Genomic DNA, 23,733 nt, shown 5'->3' with positions numbered 1-23,733 from the left:
ATTACCACTACTTCATAGGTTAAGAAAATTGAGGCTTAGGAGTGGTTAAGTACGTAACTTGCCCCAAATTGCAGTTAATCAATGAAACCCAGGTTTACGTGATAACAAAGTCCATGTTTTTAACACTACCTAAAAAACTGACCCTCAGACATTACATGTAAAGTAGAAACTCTTTGTTAAAGTAAGTCGGCTATAAGTCCCCCTCTTAACCCCCCATTATGCTGTCTCCCAGTAGCCTGGATCTGGATAATTCAGTCCAAACTTTCGTTTTTCTTCATTATCAAACAGAACCAACTCTAACAAAGTTAATCCCTACTTTAGTAAGCTGTTTTAGAGGTTCTTCCTTTTAGAGAAATAAAATGGACTTCCTTGTAAATGTCATCCATTGGTTCTAGTTCTTTCTTCAGTAGTGGTAACCTTAAAATGGTAAGGCCCATAGAATGCACAAGCCCATAGAATGCACAACACCAAGAGTGAACTGTAAAGCAGATGACGGGCTTTGGATGATGTCGTGTCAATGCTGGTTCACTGACTGTAACAAACATACCACTCCAGTGAGTGATGTCGGTAACGGGAGACCATGCATGTATGGAAGCAAGTGTTATGGGAAATCTCTGTATCTTCCTCTCAATTTGGCTGTGAAACTAAACCTGCTCCCCAAAAAATAAAGTCCTCAAAAAAAAATGGTAACCACATTCCCAGGACAACAACAAAATCATAGTACATGTTGTGACAAAGAATTGTAGTGCTGTTTGGCAAAAGAAGATGATGGAATGTAGATGACAGAATTTAGGGAAATTTATGATGTGGGGGGGGAAGAATTATTTGAAAAAACAGACTGAAATCTTTCAGAAACCATTAAAGAAGGAATTCCAGAGACAGAAGCACACTACGATAGTTAATTTTATTTGTTCAAGGACTCATCTTGCAAGCATTAAACCAAGCTTGGGCTTTGATTCTGGGAGCCCAGATTCACATACTTAGGAAGATAAGAGCAGACTGTGCTCCATGTACAGGGATGAAAACTAAAGGTTCGTGGTTAATCACACTGTAGTTTTAAGTTTCTACAGCCTAGCAGCCACAAGTCACAGGTCCTTTAGGTCCTTCTGGATGTCCCAGAGGGTGTCTGCACTTTTCTTGAGTTGCGCAACCTCATCATCCTTCAGCTTCTGGCTGATAACACTGGTTAACCCCCGAGCATTCAGGATACACGGAAGGCTCAAGAAGACTTCATTCTCAATGCCATACATCCCCTGCCACAACAAGAAAAGCAATGAGATGAGGAAATGAAACCACAGGTAAGAATGATCACAGGTACTGAGTTTGAACAGGAAGAACTGCAGGAAATTTGATAAGCATAAACTCATTCTTTAGTTTTTATCACTTACAGGCCTATATATCCCTAATACTTGTGTTTCTAATTAGATTTTATACATAGAATATACAAATACACACTATGATAAAACTAGAATTTTATGTACTTTATTGAACTTACTGATACCTCTCTGCTTCAATACACTTTAATAAAATTTGATTATGTCTTCAAATTCAAATCACATTCAAATGTGGTTCTCACTGGGCTTCTTTTCATGAAATTTTAAGTTTCTTAAAATTCTTTAGTTAAGGAGAGAATTTCAGGTAGTAGCCAACCTACAAGGTCCAGGAAAGTAGCTGGATGCCACTCAAAGGCAAGATTCTCGCAACACCCAAGAGTTGCTGAAAAAAAATCATACAATTCCCAAAACACTTTACCGGTTTGTATTAAGTCAATTACTCAGAGGGTCAATTTAACTACATAATTAATTAAATTATTTTAGTATATTAATCAAGTCAGTTTAATATTTTTTTAAATTAACTTCGAAAGTTTTTGTATATACACCAAAGTGTAGGGAATAAACAAACTCCTATATATATGCACTCTAAGACTCAGCAATTATCCAATTCTTGCCATACTTGCTTTTAATTTTTTTGCCATAGTATCAAAAACACCCCCAAAACAACAACAAAACCCCCAAAACATCTGACACTTGTGTTCTACCCCCCCAACAGTTCTATATTTACCTCTTAGTTTCTTTGAATCTACTGCAGTTCCCCCCTTACATTTTCACCCCTGCTGTTGACTTGTAGAAAATAAGTCCACTATCTTAGACAATGTTTTAATACAATTTTAATTTTATTTAAAAATAATCAATTTCTACTTAACTGTTCCATAGCTTTTGAATTAAACTAAATTTGTTAAGGTATCTAATGCTACATACATCAAAGCCAATCTATAGTTTAATATACCAACTTGAAATGAAACTATTAAACTTATTCAGATGATCATCTGAGAATATGCTGAATAAGATTCAGAGTTAATATTTAATTTGCCACATCATACAAGGGAGAAATGTAAAAATGCATTCAATGTCTGTATAAATTTTTGCTCTTATTGTCCTAAACTTCTGTTGGAAAGGAGAAAGGTTTCCATAAAACTTTGAGATGAAAAAATAACTGTGGACTGAGACATTATCTCATCCTTCTTAAAATGAATCTACATATAGAATACTCGACTAGAAATCATAATATTTTATAACAGTTTACCTTCACCATTGTTGACACTGGGTGAATCCTGGATAGATTTTTCAACATAGATTCAATAAGATCAGCCACACTTAATCCAATAGCCCAGTTGGTGTATCCTTTTAGCTTGATGACTTCATAGGCACTAAGGAAAAAAAAAATTCATAAAAGAGATAATTGACACCAGACTCTTTGGGTTTGACTCCTGCTGTCTCTTAACTGTGTAATCTTGAGTAAATTATTTGATCTACCTGTCTCAGTGTCTGCTTCTGTAAAATAAGGATAACAATGGTATCTACTTCATAAGTTTGTTAAATGGGTTAATATATATGTAAAATGTTTAAAATTTTAAAACTTCATGGTAGGTGCTATGTAAATGCTTTGACAAATTTAAGTAGTTTATTGTATAAATGACTATAAAGTCACAGAGGTAAAATGTATATTTTCCAACCAATCTTCTTATTCATAAACATCAATATTTCCAAAGATATTAATGAAATCAGGGAACAATGAAAATAAAAGAACCTTCACATTCAAAGGACAAAATATACTTTGATTTTCAGGTCCATTTGAGGCCACTAACCATTGTCACCTAAAATACCATGACCAACTAACTTAAGAGAAAAGTATTGGCAACACCTTGCCCGGCAACTTTCTGAGCACAAATTATACCCTTTGAAACCCACAAAGGCACTTGCACTTGAGAATTAGGTAGGAGGAGTTAACTGGGTATTAAAAAATTGGGATTTAATGCAATCTATCACCGATTAAAAGAACTTGGGCAAGTTATATTACCTGGGTGAGCCCTAGTTTTCTCGTTTATAAAATAAAGGGTTGGACTTCCCTGGTGGCGCAGTGGTTAAGAATCCACTTGCCAATGCAGGGGACATGGGTTCAAGCCCTGGTCCAGGAAGATCCCATATGCCGCGGAGCAACTAAGCCTGTGTGCTGCAACTACTGAGCCTGCACTCTACAGCGCACAAGCCACAGCTACTGAAGCCCGCGAGCCTAGAGCCCGAGCTCCGCAACAAGAGAAGCCACCACAGTAAGAAGCCTGCACACCGCAACGAAGAGTAGCCCCCGGGGCTTCCCTGGTGGCGCAGTGGTTGAGAGTCCGCCTGCCGATGCAGGGGACACGGGTTCGTGCCCCGGTCTGGAAAGATCCCATATGCCACGGAGCGGCTAGGCCCGTGAGCCATGGCCGCTGAGCCTGCGTGTCCGGAGCCTGTGCTCCTCAATGGGAGAGGCCACAACAGTGAGAGGCCCGCGTACCGCAAAAAAAAAAAGAATAGTAAAAAAAAAAAAGAGTAGCCCCCGATCGCCGCAACCAGAGAAAGCCTGCGCACAGCAACAAAGACCCAACACAGCCAAAAATAAAATAAAGTTGAACTAAACAAAATGATTCCTTATTTGAGATATCAGTTAGTCTTATAACAACAATTCTCTGAAAATAGAAGCTAATGTTTCTTGAACGCTTATCAATGATAAGTATGTGTGATTTAACTCAATTTTTACAATAACTTAAATACCTTATGACTTTACAGAGGAGAAAACTGAGATTCAGCTTAAGGGTTAAATGGCTTCCCAAGACTAAACAGTTAGTTAGTGTCAGTGCTAGAGTTTCAGTCTAAGCCCACATTCTTTACTCTGGTCCAAAATGACACCTTACTACTTAGGATAAACATGAAGGTCATAGAAAGAGAAGACAGTTAGTAACAAAAGGCAGTTTCAAAGAGGGAGAGGAGGACATCCTTGGTTGGGTGTGGAAAGATAAATACAGCACAGCTTAAACACTATCAGCAATCAGTCAGTAAGTATTATTTAACGCAATTATGACACTAATAGTGTCTAGGTTTACTTTTCTAAATAAGCCAACCTTATGTGTCAACAGTAGGTATTTTGAAAGCCTTTCTCACTTGTTAATTCCATGTCCCACTCCTGTTACTTCTACAATAGAACTTCTCTAGAAAAATATTTGCTTTCCCTAGGGGGACCAGCATAGCAAATTTGACCAGTATAAGTGAGTCTTGCCTGTTTCAGAAGATAATAGCTGCATAGTTACTATTATATATTGAGTTTATCTAAAAGATAAGAAAAAATAGAAAAATATAACAGAAAAAATAGAAAGAAAAAATAATAAAAAGAGAAAACCACCCCCCCAAAACAAAGAGTAATTTAAAAAAAGAAAAACAGGAAAAAAAGCAAGAACAAAAAACAAACAGACAAAAAACTTTTAAGTTTATCTGAACAGGCAGCCATGGGAAGCGTTCACAATTTTGTCTAACATGATACTAATTGTCTTAAATCAAGCTCCCGCCTACGTACCTTTCAACCACCATCTTGTGCACTTCCTTCCAATTTTCACTGTCATCGTCCGTTCCCATTTCTGGATTCAGTTCCTGGAGAGAAACACCTGCCACATTCACCCCACTCCACACAGCCACTGTGGGGGAAAAAATAAATACACAAACATTTTATCTATCTCTGACCTTATTTTTAAAAAATCTTTTCTTCTCTTAGTTCAGATTTCACCCCCGTTGCAAGTTACCCACTTACTGCTCCAGTGACAACTGACTCCAATATACTTCCCTGCAAAGGCTGACATTTGCCCTCAAATCTGACCTTTTAACTTTCAACCCTTTTGGCGCAAACAGAATTGCTGGGTAAAGCTTACAGACATTATGAAATTCTTGCCTTTCCCTAGGTTTGTGAACTCCTAAGGGATTCTAGTTTGGGACTATTCTCAACTTTGGGTTTGAGGAATTCTTAACTTTTTGCCTACGTATTTTTCAAATATAAGCCTCCTTTATTCCTAGAGTGAAGTAAAAAACAAAAGAATTCTTGGAAAAAACCCAAGTATCGTCTAATTTTCTCTTATCATGCTCTAAGTTCAGTCCATTTCTGGAAAGAAACTCCATGTAACCACAATGAATTGCTCTGGTCTTAACTGCACCAAATATTTCCTTCCAAGAATGCCCCCAAAGGCAGAGCAGACAAAGGTGTTATCATTGACTATATCTTTTGGAGGCTTTGACGCACCAAAACACCCCGTTACCTATTCTGAACACCTCTTGCCCAGCCAAAAGGCATATAAAGATGGATTAAAATACGCTCTGTACCATGGACAAGTTGAGAATTTACTAGGAGAAACAGTTAGTAAAGGACACTAAAGCAATGGGATATGTTCTTACGGAGGGATGAAGAAAGTGTAATAAAACATAAATAAGGGTCTACTTAATGTAGGGGAAAATCAAATGTCAGAAAGCTCTACAAAAAATATGTGTTTGAACCGGACCTTGAAAAATAAGTATGTGTTCCTTAGGGACCTTTGAAGGAAAACACTTAGATTCAGAAAATAAGAGCAGAGCCCTGGGGTAAAGGCCAGAACCAACTGTGAAGGGCAAAGCTGCCCATGGCCAAACAAGACCATGTTTCAGTCCACAACGTTTGCTAATTCAGGGTAACTGTTGAGAAAACTACAGCATTTTCCTGGTTTTTGTTGAAGACTATGAAATCTACATAATCATGCCTAAGTGAGCATAGTTTAATTCTCTTTCATTTTATGTACACAGTATAGATCAATACGGAAATGGGGGGGGGAGATGTTTTGGAAAAAATGACACAGTAATGAGTAAATAAAACATTGGACAGGAATCAGAAGACATGATTCTAGCTACAGTTATGCCACTAGCCAGCTAAAGGATCTTCAACATGTAAGGTCACTTCCAGATCTGTGTTTCTAGCAACTGTGATAACTAGCACTGAGTTTTTACTGTACACCAGACATTGTACTACTTTATATAGCATATAAATTCAGGAAAATCGTTGGACATGAGAAACTCTTGAATGAAGTGGTACAATGTGTCAGAAAAAAAAAAGTCAGCATCATCATATAAGAAAGCACCAATGCAATAATTTTAAGACCAAATTCTTTCAGTACCAAAGTAAACTCTACCAAAATCACAGTACTAACTCTCACTAAATTCAAAGGAAAATTTACACCTTAACCTTTGAGGGAGAAAATAGCCCCTTGCATATTGGGCAAAACTGAATTTAGTAAAACAAAGATTATCATTATGTTTTGGATTATGACAGTTTTACACCATAAGCCTATTCAATGTATAAAATTCAATGTTTAAGATGAAATGATGGAATTAGAATATCATGTTTGACAACCATCATAATTTATTTAGGCAAGAATCATAAGTGGATACTAAACTTAGAAGGCAAAAAGTTGATGAGGAATCAGATATTTACCTAGTCAGTATCAAAGTAACCTCCCACAATTACTTACTAGTAATGTGAAGTACGTGAAAATATAATGTAGAAACAAACAAAACAGTCAGAATGGCAAGAACACCACATTAAGTACACAGTAAATATTGTCCTTTTTTTTTACCACTTGAGTCGCCATGTTCTCCCAAAATCCATCCGTGGCAGCTGCTGGGATGAATGCCAAGTTTTTCAGCCATAAGATAGCGAAATCTAGCAGAATCCAGATTACATCCACTTCCAATCACACGGTGTTTGGGTAATCCACTTAGTTTCCAGGTAACATATGTGAGAATGTCCACTAACAATTTAAAAAATAATACATGTAAGTACATCAAAACTGATTTCAACTGCTATGTCAATTAATGGGTTCCCTGGTTTACTCCTTTCACACTGCCCCATCCTCCAAATAAGACGTGGCCAGAAAGATGTAAATACTTGACTTTTCATTATGAGAGATAATGGGAGTTAGAAAGACAGGGAAAAAACTTAAGTGTTATAGTAAGAGAGATTGTAAAACATGGGAAATGCAATATTGCGGTTTTTATTTACATTATTACTTGAAACAAGAATAATAAGAGTCTTGCAGACTAATTTACTATATATGGAAAGAAAAAGGGTTGAGTTAGTTCATCACTTAAGTTTCTTCCAATGCTAACATTCCATGATTATAACAACTGTCATCAGAAACCAAAAGCTATCAGTTACTAAACTACCAAGGCATGCTGCTATAAATTTCCCTGGGAACAAGATACTATTCAGTAAACAGCTGTGATAATACAGGGTATTAACATTTTCTACTATTTATTGAAAGGAATTCTATGACACAGCCTTTATTCTTGTGTGGCACAGAGACTGCAAAGCTAAAACCTGCTGGGCTAGAGGGGATCACAGCACTTACAAGGAAGGCAAGTCTCCACCTCCACTCTCACATACAGCCACCGGCTGAGATATTTTAAGGTCATTTTGGCCTGGATATTATAAACTCTTCCTTGGCAACTTTGACTCAGTAGGAGTGACTCCCTGGAGGGTTAAGACTTTGAAGCTATACCTGGAAAAGCTGTATAACCAGCTAGTACTGTCTGCCTTAAGCACAGGATGTGGCACAAGTTCATCTGTGTCTCCTGTTTGTCATTCATGTTCCACATCTATCCGCCACCCTCCATTTATGAGAAGTTTTACAGGCAAGGTTGAACTATTTAGGAAACTCTTAATCCAGGATTACAGAGAATAATACTAAAATAATATCTGGTCTTGCTGGCTCCCAGCTCTCAATATCCCATAAATTAGGGAATTCCATGGCGGTCCAATGGTTAGGACACTGTGCTTTCATTGCTGAGGGCTGGGGTTCAATCCCTGGTCTGGGACCAAGATCCCATCAGCCACACGGTGCGGCTAAAACAAGCAAACAAACAACAACAAACCCCCCATAAATTATAAGGATTTTCTTGGCTCTTATTCACAATTTTTCTCAATGTGAAGAGTCAGAGATAATTAGTAGCTTTACCATTTTATCACTGTATCTGCTGTGCTCACCAGTAAATAGTAAGCTTGATGGCAAAGTGTAGGCAAAAGAAGTGTGAAACAGAGAGTGAATTTTGACTGTTTGGGTTGAAAAAATGCAATTCTTTCTAACCAGAAGTTTTCAAGTTACAACATTTGATGTTAAGCATGTATTTGTCCATCAATACAGTCTATTTCTATCTTTAAACCGAGACTAATTAATGGCTTTCTTAAACTCTTCAAATTCAATCAACTCAATTTTCAAGAATTTTAGAAATAAATAAGAAGACTAAAAAGCATTTTCTGGAAAACAGAAGGTCAAATATGCTGAAGTATTTCACCCAAATTGGAGTCACATTCAAATGCTTCATTATGCATCCCAGGATAATCTTGATAGAAAAGTTTAAAAGCCAGATAAAACAAGCAGATGAAATTGCTTTATATAAAACTCTTCTCACATTCTTAAGCATGTGGCCTGGGACGGTGTCATTGGTTTTGCAAACACCACTCTTTTGTGGCCAAAAACAGAAGACACGTGAATTGTTCCTGCCAGCAGACGCCAGAACAGACTTTAAGTTAAAAAAAAAAAATCCAAAATGTTGAATTTAACAGAACTGAACCTTAAGGCATTATAGTAATACCTGGGTTAGAAACCACAATTATGATGCAGTCAGGACTGTACTTGACGATCTGAGGAATGATAAACTTGAAGACATTAACATTCCTCTGCACCAGATTCAGACGACTTTCTCCCTCTTGCTGGCGAACTCCTGCAGTTACCACCACGATCTTGGAATTGGCGGTCACAGAGTAATCTTGAAGGAGAGGGAAAAAAGTACTTTACATACAACTCTTCATCAAAACATGTTGTATAATATGCTCTAGGAATCTATACATAAGCTCCCAGAACGTACGTGAGAATTACATTTTCTGTATAAGGTGTTGAGTTGCAACACCAATGTTCTGTGGCTTCTTCCTCCTTGAGTGATGTGGAAACATTCCAACCGTAACACTGGCTCAGGAAATGGACCCGGGAAGTAAGCATGGCCCTAAATTATGTTTCTGGCTAACAAATGCAAAATGCTATTGGCTTTAGAGAAGATTATACTGTCAGTAATAATGCAAAGCATAAACACAGTGAGTCCAAAGTTCAACAGGCAGCCCTCCAACAAAAAAGCAATTTAAAGGTAACTGCAGACTTGTAATGTTAATTCAATCTATGAAGGGAAGGACGGCACTCCAGTGTTCTTGGCTAGAATTTAATTTCTAACACTCAATATTTTAAAGAAGCTTATTCATTTTTTTTTTTTTTGCGGTACGCGGGCCTCTCACTGCTGTGGCCTCTCCCGTTGCGGAGCACAGGCTCCGGACACACAGGCTCAGCGGCCATGGCTCACGGGCCCAGCCGCTCCGCGGCACACGGTATCCTCCCGGACCGGGGCACGAACCCGTGTCCCCCGCATCGGCAGGTGGACTCCCAACCACTGTGCCACCAGGGAAGCCCAAGAAGCTTGTTCATTTTTAGCAGTGAGTTTCTCTAGAAAATATTTTATTTTTTCCTCAAGCAAGTGCACCCTTTCCCAAATTATAGACATTTTGATTTGATGTGGTCATTAGACTCAATAGCTATGGATGATTCAAACCATGTCCCTATGTGACTTTTCAGTTACTAATACTTTATCAGCTTCCTCTTCCATAAAATGGAGGTAATAGTATCCATCTCTCATAGGGTTGCTGTGAAGATGAGATATGCAAAGTTTCACATTAGCATACCCCAAATGCTAATACTTCAATGAATAACAGCTATTATTAGCAGTATTGTTAGGAATTATTTTGGGCCCACATTTCTACATCTGTAGGCACAGCTGTGTTGTGGTGACAGTGTCACAGCATAAATCCATTAATGCAGGACAAAGATGGCTAGAATATGAATTCAGTTAGTTTCTTCAAGGCCCTCAAATTACCTTGTGCAGTATTTGTTTCAGATCTAAAACATCCCCGTTCTCAGGTATGTGTAAACAAGCACCAGGATCCAATTTCCTAAAATGTCATATGTACCAAATGTGTGGAAGGCAGTGGGAGAGGGACTACAGAGGCAACAATTATGTTTGTTTTTGAGGATGAATTGGACCCAGAAGGAAAGGAGAAACTACCAACACTAGATTCACCAGGATGGGAAAACAGATCTTCTATAAAGGAGTGAGGATATCAATTTATTATTTGATCACTTTGGGCATGAAATGAGACTACCTTTGTCTGCCACGATTTTTGGTGTCTGAAGGAATAAGCTCCCATGCTGCAGGTCCATCATTTCTCCTTTGAGTTTATCTTCCAAAACATCCACAAGAGCAAGCTCATCAGTCAGAGACTACAAACACAAAAACAGCTGTTAGGACGGGAAGCCGCTCTAGGATACCTCAGCTGCCGGTACAAGCCAGAGACTGTTGAAATGGCAAAGTAACCAATGTCTAAAAACCTAGACAAGAATTTTACCATGGAGTTAGGTGTGCTCTTTAAACAATTTCATGATAAAATGTCTTAAATAACAAACTATTAATAATTAAGATTCCAATTTTTCAGAATTTCACCTTCTGGTACCCAACTGGCATTTGATGAGCATGATACAAATTGCTTTAAGAATCTGCAGACATGTTTGGATTGGGTTGTTTGTTTTTTTGTTATTGAGCTGCATGAGCTGCTTATAAATTTTGGAGATTTAATCCTCTGTCAGTTGCTTCATTTGCAAATATTTTCTCCCATTCTGAGAGTTATCTTTTGGTCTTGTTTATGGTTTCCTTTGCTGTGCAAAAGCTTTGAAGTTTCATTAGGTCCCATTTGTTTATTTTTGTTTTTAGGGGTAAGACAGGAATAAAGACACAGACCTACTAGAGAACGGACTTGAGGATATGGCGCGGGAGAAGGGTAAGCTGTGACAAAGCGAGAGAGAGGCATGGACATATATACACTACCAAACATAAGGTAGATAGCTAGTGGGAAGCAGCAGCATAGCACAGGGAGATCAGCTCGGTGCTTTGTGACCGCCTGGAGGGGTGGGAGGGAGGGAGACGCAAGAGGGAAGAGACACGGGAACATATGTAAATGTGTAACTGATTCACTTTGTTACAAAGCAGAAACTAACACACCATTGTAAAGCAATTATACCCCAATAAAGATGTAAAAAAAAAAAAAAAAGAATCTGCAGACATGAAACCAGCGGGGCTCAACAGTGGCCTCAGGGTACACAAGTTTTCATATTCATGGGGGATGGTGGTGGAAAAGAGACAAAGACCTAGAAACAGCCTTGGGCAGTGTGTCCATTCCAAAGGTCACCCCCCAGTTTGGAGGGGTTTTTGAGAGGGCAGATTTAGTTTCAAACCATCAAGAGGTTGAGTTCACTTTAGAGCTGGCTTTGAAGCCCTGGTTGAAGCTGGGAATCCTCAGGTTGGCTCTGACCAACTCGAATATCCTGGTGGGGAAAGGAAGGAGTCATGGACACTGGGGGCCAGGGCTAGTAAGTTCTCGATGCATGACCAACCCAAACTTGCCCAGTCTCAGAGTTCTCTTGTTTTCTATTCCAACCGTCACCTGTGCCACCCAACCCAAGAAAAACCGTAAATCAATAATCATGTCCATTCTTCAGCAAGTCAACCTTTTCTTCTCAGAAAAATGAAGGGGGGAGGGTGTCAATCTAATTGCATCTCAATAACCTTTCAGCTTTTAAAGTTGGCTGTCTTGTGAAAACTCATAATTTACAAACTCCTTAAAAAGTAGTTATCCTTCCCATTGAAACATCACCCGAGTCGTGGCCTTTACTGGTTTTAGCAAAAAACCGGGGTGTTAGCAAAATAATTAGCTTAATATGATATATGACACTTAACAGTGCAAATACCTCTTTGAAGGATAGTGAGATCAGCTAGGTAAAGGGTAAAGGGTGTTGATGGGAAAAAAGCGTTAAGTAACTGGGGTTCAGGAAGCACTTTGAAGGCTACGATAGAATAATCCAGGGTGGAACTGGAGGGGTCAGTAAGGCATTGAGCAGCAGAGGGAGAAGCAAAGAGAGGTGAGGCAGCCATTAAGAAAACTTGACCAGGCTAAGATGCCAACAAAGCAGGTTCCGCTCTCCACAGGAGCCAAGGAATGAACACTGTCCCGTTTCTAGAAGTCCAGCGGCAGCTGGCCTCAAGCAGTGAGCCGCAGTAGGCCTGCTTGTGAGGGTTTCCCTGAGACTCAAGCCTCCCTGTGACTGAATGTGTTCTTAGTTCCAAGCAAGTGATTCGCTTGCAAGCTTCTGAAATGACCCTTTTATGAGCTGGGTGGGGGTTACTTGGTAAATATTTTCTCATTTCCATGTATGTCAAAGACTGGCATTAATGTTCACCCATTTTCACTTCAACTCATGTTTCAACACTTTAAAAATGGTTTCGTTCCTCTGCAGCCTCTGACAAGACCACGCAAAACCCTCATTTGTGTTTTGGAAGCCCTAAAACCATACAAGAGCATGTAGTAACCGTCCCGTCAAGGTCCTGAGCACCAGGAATGCCACTCTTATTTTGGGAGCATCACATGGGTGCTGTGAAAGTCAACAGGGCACAACAATTTGGGGCTTAAGTGGAAAAGGATGTCACAGGATCTCAGATCCTGTGTTTTGTTTCTGTGGGTAGAGAACTGTCTGCGAAGTACATAGTCAGCTGGCAAGGAAGGAAGAGATCCAACACTTTGAGAAAATAATTGCAGCGCTGAATTTAGCTGCATCTGGGACTAAATATCCTCCCAGTGGGAGGCAGGCAAATAGAAGATGTGTGACTAAGTACTGACACTTTGGCTTAAAGAAATCTCCTTCTGCATTCACATAGTGTATATCAGCCATATGCATATTCCACTTACGCTGCAAATATACTTTAAAATGTTTGATACATCAAGGGTTAGATTCATCGCAAAAGCAGTACCTTATTAAGGAACGAGATCAGTTAGAAGCCAAGAACATTGCTGCTGGAACCTTGTTTAACATACTACAAAAATTGTCTCTTAATCTAAAGCTCCATGTGGACAAGACACAGCCATCATCTACCTCTTGGCCCTCTTAGCTGGTAAATTACTGCTGCCAGTGGCTTAATATTTGATGGCTGCATTTTTATATTCAAGTGTTTAGCTTGCATGACATTTTGTGGGAGGAAAAGGTATAACTTTTCCCAAATAATTAGCTAAATGGACAAACACCATTTATTCAATAATTTGTTTTTCTTCTGCTCTGGAATTGCCACTTTTCATTAAATACTCTTTGGTCCTGTTTCTGGGCTTTGAGTCTGTTACATTAACCTGTCTATTCTTGTACAGACACCAAATTCTAATTAAGTCTCACTTTTAGGCCAAGTCTTGCACGGCAAAAACTACTTTGCAGTATGTAATTACATTGCTCCTTCTAAGAGACTCCTTATGCTGGGTTTGTACCACAAGAATGTGGCTACAGTTGACTGAATCAAGAACAGACACTCAAACCAAAAACAGCTGCACAGAGGCTAAGGGTGGAATAACTGCATGGAACCTCTGTATGACCTTGACAACATGATGGGATCTTCGCAGCCAAAACACAGAGCTTGTGATTGGTAGGGGTGGCAGAAGAAGCCATGAAAAAGGAAAAGGTATGATCAAAATCTGACCAGCTGTAAGTGCAGTTTCTACGTAATAGCGGGAATATCCATTTATTTAATACATATTTACTACTGAATGTGCCAGGCATTATTCTACGAATGAGGAATACAGTCATGAACAAATCTGGCAGAGTGCTTGCCCTCATGGAATGTACCAGGAAGGGAACAGGAGTGAAGCATACAGTTTAAGATGACTGATAATGGAAGTGCTATAAACAGGGCAAGGCAGGGTGAAGTTAAAGGGAAGGGAAGGACGCTTACTTGGTATTGGACAGTCAGGGAAGGCCCGCCCACAAAAGCGTGACGTGAATGATGGGAGGGAGTGAACTCTGATGGTCTAGAGCAGTCATTCCAGGGGAAGGGAAATCAAGTACTGAAAGGGTTTAAGCAGCCATGAGCTTGGTGTTTTGAAGAAAGAGGGCAGAAGGTAAGAGATGAAAAGTCAGAGACAGCACCACCACACTGCACCGGAAAGGCGCTCCTGACCCTCTGAATGGCGCCCCCCGGAGGTGTGCACCCCGCCTTGCTCTGAGAGACAGGCAGGGAAAGAGCCTTGACGCCTCATTGCGTATTATGTATGCGTGTAGCTGACGTGCACTGTTACACTATCAGAAAGTTCCAAGCAGGGAAGCTATTTTTATAAAAGCTCATGATGGTTTCCATGTTGGCAATGAGGCTGGGGAGAGTGTGCAAGAGAAGCGGAGAACGCCGGTGTCTTTGTGATGGTGTACGTTGTACTCGGGAGCCTCAGCTGCCTCCACGGGCCCGGTTAAGGCGTGGGCCTTCTCAACCTCTGTCCCTGGTGCCCCAGCTTTGTTCACTTTCTGGGCCAAAGCAGTGTGTGTCCTCTGCAAAGCACACTGGTGATGGACTCAGAGACTGGATCCGGCACTTAGGATCTCTGAGATCTTAATCAAGGGGCTTAATCTTTCTGAGTTTGTCCTTTTCCAACAGTAATATAGAGATGACAATATCCCCTAGAACTTTTCTAGAGGAATAAGGTAACATGCAGACACCTGACACAATAGCACTGTTAGTTCCCTTTCTTATTGAACCAGTGGGGTTTATAATCCTTACCAAAGAGTCATAACAACTTTGACTCTAATTCTTCCCCATTAAAAGAAGATTTAAACACTTCTGAGTAATAAAATGGTCTTTCAACAAGGCAGTCCTTCCTTCACAGCAGCTCAATGGGAAGATTCCTACTGGTGTTAGGGGCCCAGTCTGTTCTCTTGATCACTAGAATTGGGCCAAAGTATTATATAACTGCAAAGAGGAGTCTCAACTAAATTATTCACCCAAGAGGATTTTAGATTTACACTTAAAACAATCAGCGAGGTACTCCTTATAGAATCATGACAGCTCAGATATAGTTTCCTGAAAATCCAAATTCTGAGATTAGCAGGAGGAATGAAAAATCTTTAGCTAGTGTTTTAGTAATACATTTATGTCTGGGGGGATGGGAGAGATAAAATAGGAGCTTGGGATTAACATATACACACTACTATACATAAAATAGGTAAACAAGGACCTACTGTATTATACAGGGAACTATACTCAATACTTTGTAATAACCTATAATGGAAAAGAATCTGAAAAAGATATATCTGAATAATCACTTTGCTGTACACTTGAAACTAACACAACACTGTAAATCAACTATACTTCAATTAAAATGAAAATACACGTCTTTAATTGCCCCAATACTAGCATAGAATGAAAAGAAACTGCAGAGTCACTACGGTTAAGCGTTCAGAGTCCTGGGCTCAAAATACAGCTCTACCATTACCAGCTGTGTGACAATAGGCAGGCCACTTAATGTAATGAAGCCACAGCTACCTCATCTGGAAACAGGATATGAACAGTTCCCGTTTCTTGAGATTGTTGTTTAAAATGAAGCATTTTAGTCAAAGCACTTCAAACATGGTACGTATTTTAAAAGAAAGGTAAGCTGGAATACTTTTCATTTTTACTGGTATGAAGGATGAACACTAAATTGTGATTATTTAAAATTCCTGTAATTTGGGAAGCAGCTCTCCTAAATCAGGGCAACCCAGCCAATGAAACTAGCAAGAAAAAAATGCCAAAGAATAAAACTTTCATTGGTGTGCACTACATATTTTAGTTGATTTCTTTGATGACTTTTTCCTCAGTGAAGATTCAGCATTTGTTGCTTTAGAAGTTAAATTTTGTAAATAGAAATACGATTGGCTAGGAGCTATTCAAGCAGTCTTTACATACAATACAAATGGACAGTGTGCTCTACCGAAGGCCAGGCAGCATTTAGGGGAGGGGTTCCCCTAAAAAACATTTAAGACAGCCTTCAGAAAGAACAAGGATCAATTCAACGAGGTAAGTAAGAATACAGGAAGCAAACTAAAAGTCTATGGAGGTATCTGGGGAAAATATAATCTGGAGGAGTAGAGGGTGCTCGTAGCATGTTGTCCGTGTGAAATCTGATGTTGATAATTGAACTATGTGAGAATGTCCTATCTTGAGGAAATGTACTCTGACAGACAGAAGGAAAGGAAGGGCACATTTGCATTTATTCTCTAATGGTTCAGAAAAAAGTCCATACATGTGTGTGCACGTGTGTGCACCCACACCTACACACACACACACACAAATATGTTAAGAATTGGTAAACATGGGTGAAGTGAATATGGAAGTTTTATTTTTTTTTATAGTCTTGCAAATTTTTCTGTAAATTTGAAATCATTTCAAAATAAAATGACTGGGTGGGGGTCTGAGGGGAGTAACAGGATCTTTCCATGACCTCAAAAAGCGACTGTGCAGATTATTTATTAACTATAGAGGGTTAAGGGACCTTTGCAGTGGAGAAATCTGACAGTTACCACTTCAACCAGAGGACTCTTGGGCACCACCAGTCATGAGACAAAATTGTGATGCATTGTGAAGGACGTGCCACCACCCCACCTCCCAAACCTAACCTGAACCCAATTACAAGGAAACATCAGACCAACATAAATTGAGGGGCATTCTACAGAACCGATGGGGACTCTACAAACATATCAATGACATGACAGACAAAGAATGGCTCCGTTCCAGATTAAAGAAGAAGAAAGAGACATGACAAGTATATAAAAATATGATCTTGGATTAGGGGAGAAAAGGCAGGATTTTGATAGTTGGAGAACGTTTAATGTGGGTACTATATATTAGATAATAGCATTTTATCAGTATTAAATTTCCTGAGCACAGTAACTCTATTGTGTCAGATAGGAAGAATGTCATTCTCTCAGGAAATACATGCTAATGTGTTTAAAGGTGAAGTATCACGATGCCTACAACTTATCTTTTGAAGATACAATCAAATTCTCAGATACCTAAAGAGACTGTATACACATGCTGAAATTATCTATCACATATGGTGTTGTTTTGTTTTTGTTTTTTAATTAATTTTTATTGGAGTATAGTTGCTTTACAATGTTGTGTTAGTTTCTGCTGTACAGCAAAGTGAATCAGCTATACGTATACATATATACCCTCTTTTTTGGATTTCCTTCCCATTTAGGTCACCACAGAGCACTGAGTAGAGTTCCCTGTGCTATACAGTAGTTTCTCATTAGTATGTATGGTGTTCTTGAAAGTCCGTACCTTTCCCAGAATGCTAATGGCACACGCCATACCAACTTGTCCAACACCCACTACAGTGATCTTATTGTTTGGGACCGTTGCCTCTTCTTCTGCAACTGGTGCGATCAGTTTTTCCTTAAGAGTTGCCATTGTGCCCTGAAAGAAAATAATCAAAATATTATACATGTGTCCACATGAGAAACCTGTGTGGGAATTTGTAATGTTACTATTGCAAGTTTGAACTAAAATACATTTTAAAAGGAGCATAATGGTATTCTAGAGCACAGAATATATTTTTAAAAAACAATGTGATCAACCATATTAACAAATTGAAGGAGAAAAAACATGTGATCATCTCAATAGATGAAGAAAAAGGTTTCAACAAAATTCAACACCCATTTATGATAAAAAACCCTCAAGAAACTAGGCATAGAGAGAACTTACCTCAACATAATAAAGGCCATATATGACAAACCCACAGCCAAAATCATTCTCAATGGTGAAAAACTGAAACCATTTCCTCTAAGATCAGGAACAAGACAAGGTTGTCCACTCTCACCACTATTATTCAACATAGTTTTGGAAGTTTTAGTCATAGCAATCAGAGAAGAAAACAAAATAAAAGGAATCCAAATCGGAAAAGAAGAAATAAAGCTGTCACTGTTTGCAGATGACATGATACTCTACATAGAGAATCCTAAAGATGCTACAAGAAAACTACTAGAGCTAATCAATGAATTTGGGAAAGTAGCAAGATACAAAATTAATGCACAGAAATTTCTTGCATACCTATACACTGATGATGAAAAAACTGAAAGAGAAATTAAGGGAACACTCCCATTTACCATTGCAACAAAAAGAATAAAATACCTAGGAATAAACCTACCTAGGGAGACAAAAGACCTGTATGCAGAAAACTATAAGACACTGATGAAAGAAATTAAAGATGATACAAACAGATGGAGAGACATACCATGTTCTTGGATTGGAAGAATCAACATTGTGAAAATGACTATACTACCCAAAGCAGTCTACAGATTCAACGCAATCCCTATCAAACTACCACTGGCATTTTTCACAGAGCTAGCACAAAAAAATTCACACTTTGTATGGAAACACAAAAGACCCCAAATAGCCAAAGCGATCTTGAGAAAGAAAAACGGAGCTGGAGGAATCAGGCTCCCGGACTTCAGACTATACTACAAAGCTACAGGAAGGTACTGGAAAAAAAACAGAAATATAGATCAATGGAACAGGATACAAAGCCCAGAGATAAACCCACACACATATGGTCACCTTATTTTTGATAAAGGAGGCAAGAATATACAATGGAGAAAAGACAGCCTCTTCAATAAGCGGTGCTGGGAAAACTGGACAGCTACATGTAAAAAATGAAATTAGAACACTCCCTAACACCATACACAGAAATAAACTCAAAATGGATTAAAGACCTAAATGTAAGGCCAGACACTATCAAACTCTTAGAGGAAAACATAGGCAGAACACTCTATGACATAAATCACAGCAAGATCCTTTTTTACCCACCTCCTAGAGAAATGGAAATAAAAACAAAAATAAACAAATGGGACCTACTGAAACTTCAAAGGTTTTGCACAGCAAAGGAGACCATAAACAAGATGAAAAGACAACCCTCAGAATGGGAGAAAAGATTTGCAAATGAAGCAACTGACAAAGGATTAATCTCCAAAATTTACAAGCAGGTCAATATAAAAAAAAACCCCAAACAACCCAATCGAAAAATGGGCAGAAGACCTAAATAGACATTTCTCCAAAGAAGATATACAGATTGCCAACAAACACATGAAAGGATGCTCAACATCACTAATCATTAGAGAAGTGCAAATCAAAACTACAATGAGGTATCACCTCACACCAGGCAGAATGGGCATCATCAAAAAATCTACAAACAATAAATGCTGGAGAGGATGTGGAGAAAAGGGAACCCTCTTGCACTGTTGGTGGGAATGTAATTTGATACAGCCACTATGGGGAACAGTATGGAGGTTCCTTAAAAAACTAAAAATAGCATACAACCCAGCAATCCCACTACTGGGCATATACCCTGAGAAAACCATAACTCAAAAAGAGTCATGTACCACGATGTTCATTGCAGCTCTATTTACAATAGCCAGGACATGGAAGCAACCTAAGTGTCCATCGACAGATGAATGGATAAAGAAGATGTGGCACATATATACAACGGAATATTACTTAGCCATAAAAAGAAACAAAATTGAGTTATTTGTAGTGAGGTGGATGGACCTAGAGTCTGTCATACAGAGTGAAGTTAAGTCAGAAAGAGAAAAACAAATACCGTATGCTAACATATATATATGGAAATCTAAAAACAAAACAAACAAAAAAACCAAACAGATTCTGAAGAACCTAGGGGCAGGACAGGAATAAAGACATAGATGTAGAGAATGGACACAGGGAGGGGGAAGGGTAAGCTGGGACGAAATGAGAGAGTGGCATGGACATATATACACTACCAAATGTAAAATAGATAGCTAGTGGGAAGCAGCCGCATAGCACAGGGAGATCAGCTCGGATGCTTTGTGAGGACCTAAAGGGGTGGGATAGGAAGGGAGGGAGATGCAAGAGAGAGGCGATATGGGGATATATGTATACATATAGCTGATTCACTTTGTTATACAACAGAAACTAACACAATGTTGTAAAGCAATTATACTCCAATAAAGATGTTTAAAAAAAAAAACAACCATGTTAACCCATTAACAAAAAACAAGACAAAAACCTCCTTGAAGCCCGTTAAATTTGGGTCCGTCTCTTCAGCCTGTGCTTGCTTTTCTAATAGTATTTAACAAAGTTGTAACAATTTTGTCTTGTGGCCATTCATTTACTGGCTAAACAACATGAATAATATTTATATTTAGATTAGTGGATTTGTTTCTATGACCCCTATAAAGTATTTATTTGTAACTATTTAAGTTAGAGCCCAGTATTAACCCATATTTAAGCTTGGGCTAAAAGAATGGCCAGTTATGAATATAATTTCTACTACCAGTGGTTATTATCACTCTTAGAAGATAGGGACCAATTGGGTCTTCTATTTTCTTCTTCTATTGAAGTCTCACATAAAATTTGTCACAGTGTACTGGACATACTATGTGTGCTTAAATACAGTGACAATAGTCACGAATAATGTTTATGCAAAATCTGCAGAAAATATCACTCTGAATTCCTTTTAGTGCACCTTGGGAGCTTATTGGACGGTGGGTACTCATTAAATTTTTTTTTCAGGGGGTCACATTAGGAGAATATCAGCCTTTGAGTGAGTTTCTTTCCAGCCATTAAGAAAAAGCCAAAAAAGAAAAGTTAAAAAAATGGAAAAAAAGTTAAAAGTTAAATGTTGGAAAACATTTATACAGTAACACCAATTTCATCTGTGCCACCAGCTGAGTGTTCTGGATAACTAAAAAAGGCAAAATTTATTGTATCAACCTGCTTTCTTAAACAAAGAGGGTACAGATCATAAAAAAAGCCCTTTCTTCAGAATTAAGTATCATTTATAATTGTAACCCGTTATATAGTATTTGTGTTTGCCTTTTACTTTTAATGCTAAACTGCTAACTTAGAGGACAATGTCCCTGTTTCAAACTGTACCCCTGTTTCCCTCTCGTTTTTTGTTTCTCATCTGCAAAGGACTAAGTAACAAAACCTAGTTTAGTAATTGTATATGTTAAGTAAGAGTTGGTAAGGCTCCAAGTTGGAATAAAGTACTTGATTTGGAGATAACTTTAACAACTATTTCATTCTATAGCTATTTTTTTCCCAAAAAACTGTCTTCCCCCAAACGTGAGGGACTAAACTCAAAGATTATTTTGCCTTTACAAAGCCTATTTGCAGTTTTCTCCTGGGTGCTAGAGAAAAAAGAAATATACAATGGTGTACAACTGTCTCCACAAATAGATGACCTTAACAATGAAATTCACATGTCCTGCATATTAGGCAGAATCAGAAGGATGCGCCTCTCTTGGTGAACAGATACGCACAGATTTTCTTTATTATGTTATTTTCACTAGCTGGTTTGTTTAAGATCCTTTAGGTATACAGAGGATCCAGTAAAGCAGTGGAAAACAAAACTCCAGAAAGACTGCTATAGAAATACAGATTAGTTGTCCAGATAGACCTTTTGAACTATTTGGAGAATTTCAGAAATGACAGTGTAGAAGCTTGAGGAAGTACAGATTTTCTCTCAGATCTTTCTAGAGAAAAAGCAATTTAATTTTGTTTTTCCCCCTCTTAACAGGGGTTCTAACAGGAGTTGTAAGAAATTAGAAGAAAATGTTTTATGTTATACACAGGACTGCCTCAAGACCAGAGTGGTGGCTTGTAAGGGAAAAGAATGCTAAACAGGGTAAAAATTACCTCGTGTTTGGTCCTTTACCTTCCCACCCTCCTGCCCCTTCTGTGGATATAAATCATTAGAAATGAACCCGGGCTTTAAGTTCAGCAACGAAGCTCCACTTTGCAGACTAACCTTTTTTTTTTAAAATAGGCTCAGCGGCCACGGCTCACGGGCCCAGCCGCTCCGCGGCATGTGGGATCCTCCCGGACCGGGGCACGAACCCACGTCCCCTGCATCGGCAGGCGGACTCTCAACCACTGCGCCACCAGGGAAGCCCCCAGACTAACCTTTTAAAGAGCCCAGTTTTGCCGTGCGATACCTTCACTAGTAAGCGCCGGCTCTTCCCCTCCTCCTATCCCCGCAGGCCCCAGCTGCAGCGGCTGTGCAGGCCACCCACGGGCCACCTCTTCCTCTTGTCGCCCGCAGAGCAGAGCGCAGGTCACAAGGGGAGGCAGCAACTACGGATCTCCCCGGACAAGGTCTCTAGGGCGAAAAAGTCTAGGCCTTCCTCACGCTCAACACCCAAAGCTGGCAAATAAAGCACCAAGAAAAGAGGCCAGAAACGAGCCGGCCCATCGCTCCGGGAAGGGCTGCGTGTGCCGCAGCCTGGGAGAGGCTAGAGGGCAGGGCCAAGATCGTCCTTCACCCTCAACCCCGAAAAGCCGGGCATTTCTCCATTCCCGTGGTAATGGACGCCAATCCCCAGGCTCACGATCCGCCAGCCTAACGGGTCAACTGGCCCCTTCTCCCTCCCCCAGCTCCTCAAGCACGTGTCCGGGCTCCCGCCAGCAGGCACCGCGGGTGATGCGGCCGCCATGAACACATCAAGGACACGCAGGGCCCGGGATTACCTGCAAATGCAACAAGTCTGTCCCCCGGGGGAGCACGGGCTGGTGGCGAGCCCCGAAGCGTGGCGGACAAAGCCCGGGGCTCGGTCGCAGCCCCTCCGCCCAGCCCCCTAGCCCAGGGCACGGCTCCCGCCCCAACCCGAGTCCGGATGCTCAGGGCTACAGGCCCGGGAGCGCAGATGTCCTTCCTGGTCCTTCCCCCAGTCTTGCTACACAAGGATTCCCTTCCACGTCCCACCCAGTCTGCTCGAGAGCCAGGATTCAGGGTCCCGAGCAGAAACCTACCGGGGAGAGAAAGTTCTCGAGACGGCGGTAAGGGTCGCACGGAGAAGACAAAGTCAGCAGCGTCCGTCTCCTTCAGCGCAGGATCCGCAAGGAGGGAGGAGGAGGCGGGGCCCGCCCCTCGGCCGCCTCTGAGCTTCCTCTATTGTGATTGGAAATCCGAGCCCCGCCCACCCCTCCCCTTGGCTCGCTCAGTGCCCTTCAAGGACAAGGGCTCAAATGTGCCCGCGCCCTCCCTCGGCCCAGTTGAGAGGGTCACCTTCTGGCGGCTAAGGCGGGCTCCCTCTCAGCCAGTCTCATGGCGGCTTACAGACTTTTCCACACAGAGGCTGCGTTATTTCTAAACCCTGACCACCTTTGACCGTTTCGGACTCTCACGCTCTTGTTTGGATAAGTTTAGTCCCAAGAGAAGTAAATTTCTGTTTTGCATTCCACGTCAACTTCAGGGGACCACTGTTCTGAGCTGAGACGCTGGTGGTGTGTGTTCGTTCCCCTGGAATAAAACTGCTGCTTCTGGATGTTTTCTAAAAATAAAATTAGATGTTCATTTCTCGTCATCTTCGATATAAAATTTATTTGATGCAAGGGTTTTTCCCACCTTAACTCAGCAAATATGCAACAACTACCT

The 23,733-nt window shown here is 40.1% G+C and overlaps 1 protein-coding gene across 1 annotated transcript; it reads right to left on the bottom strand.

Moving 5' to 3' along the window:
- Nucleotides 1-885: 885 nt before the first annotated feature.
- LDHB (lactate dehydrogenase B) lies at nt 886-23,265 on the bottom strand. Its single transcript, XM_030841273.2, has 8 exons — nt 23,109-23,265; nt 17,604-17,738; nt 10,588-10,705; nt 8,979-9,152; nt 6,962-7,135; nt 4,888-5,005; nt 2,584-2,707; nt 886-1,253 (listed from the first exon to the last, which is right to left on the bottom strand). The coding sequence occupies exons 2-8, from the start codon at nt 17,730-17,732 to the stop codon at nt 1,086-1,088; spliced, it is 1,005 nt and encodes a 334-aa protein (XP_030697133.1). The 5' UTR covers nt 17,733-17,738; nt 23,109-23,265; the 3' UTR covers nt 886-1,085.
- Nucleotides 23,266-23,733: the final 468 nt, after the last annotated feature.

This window comes from Globicephala melas, chromosome 10, assembly GCF_963455315.2.
Source record: "Globicephala melas chromosome 10, mGloMel1.2, whole genome shotgun sequence".
Lineage (NCBI taxonomy): Eukaryota > Metazoa > Chordata > Mammalia > Artiodactyla > Delphinidae > Globicephala > Globicephala melas.
Note: the sequence above shows the minus strand (reverse complement) of the source record. Positions and strands in the feature narration are given on the sequence as shown.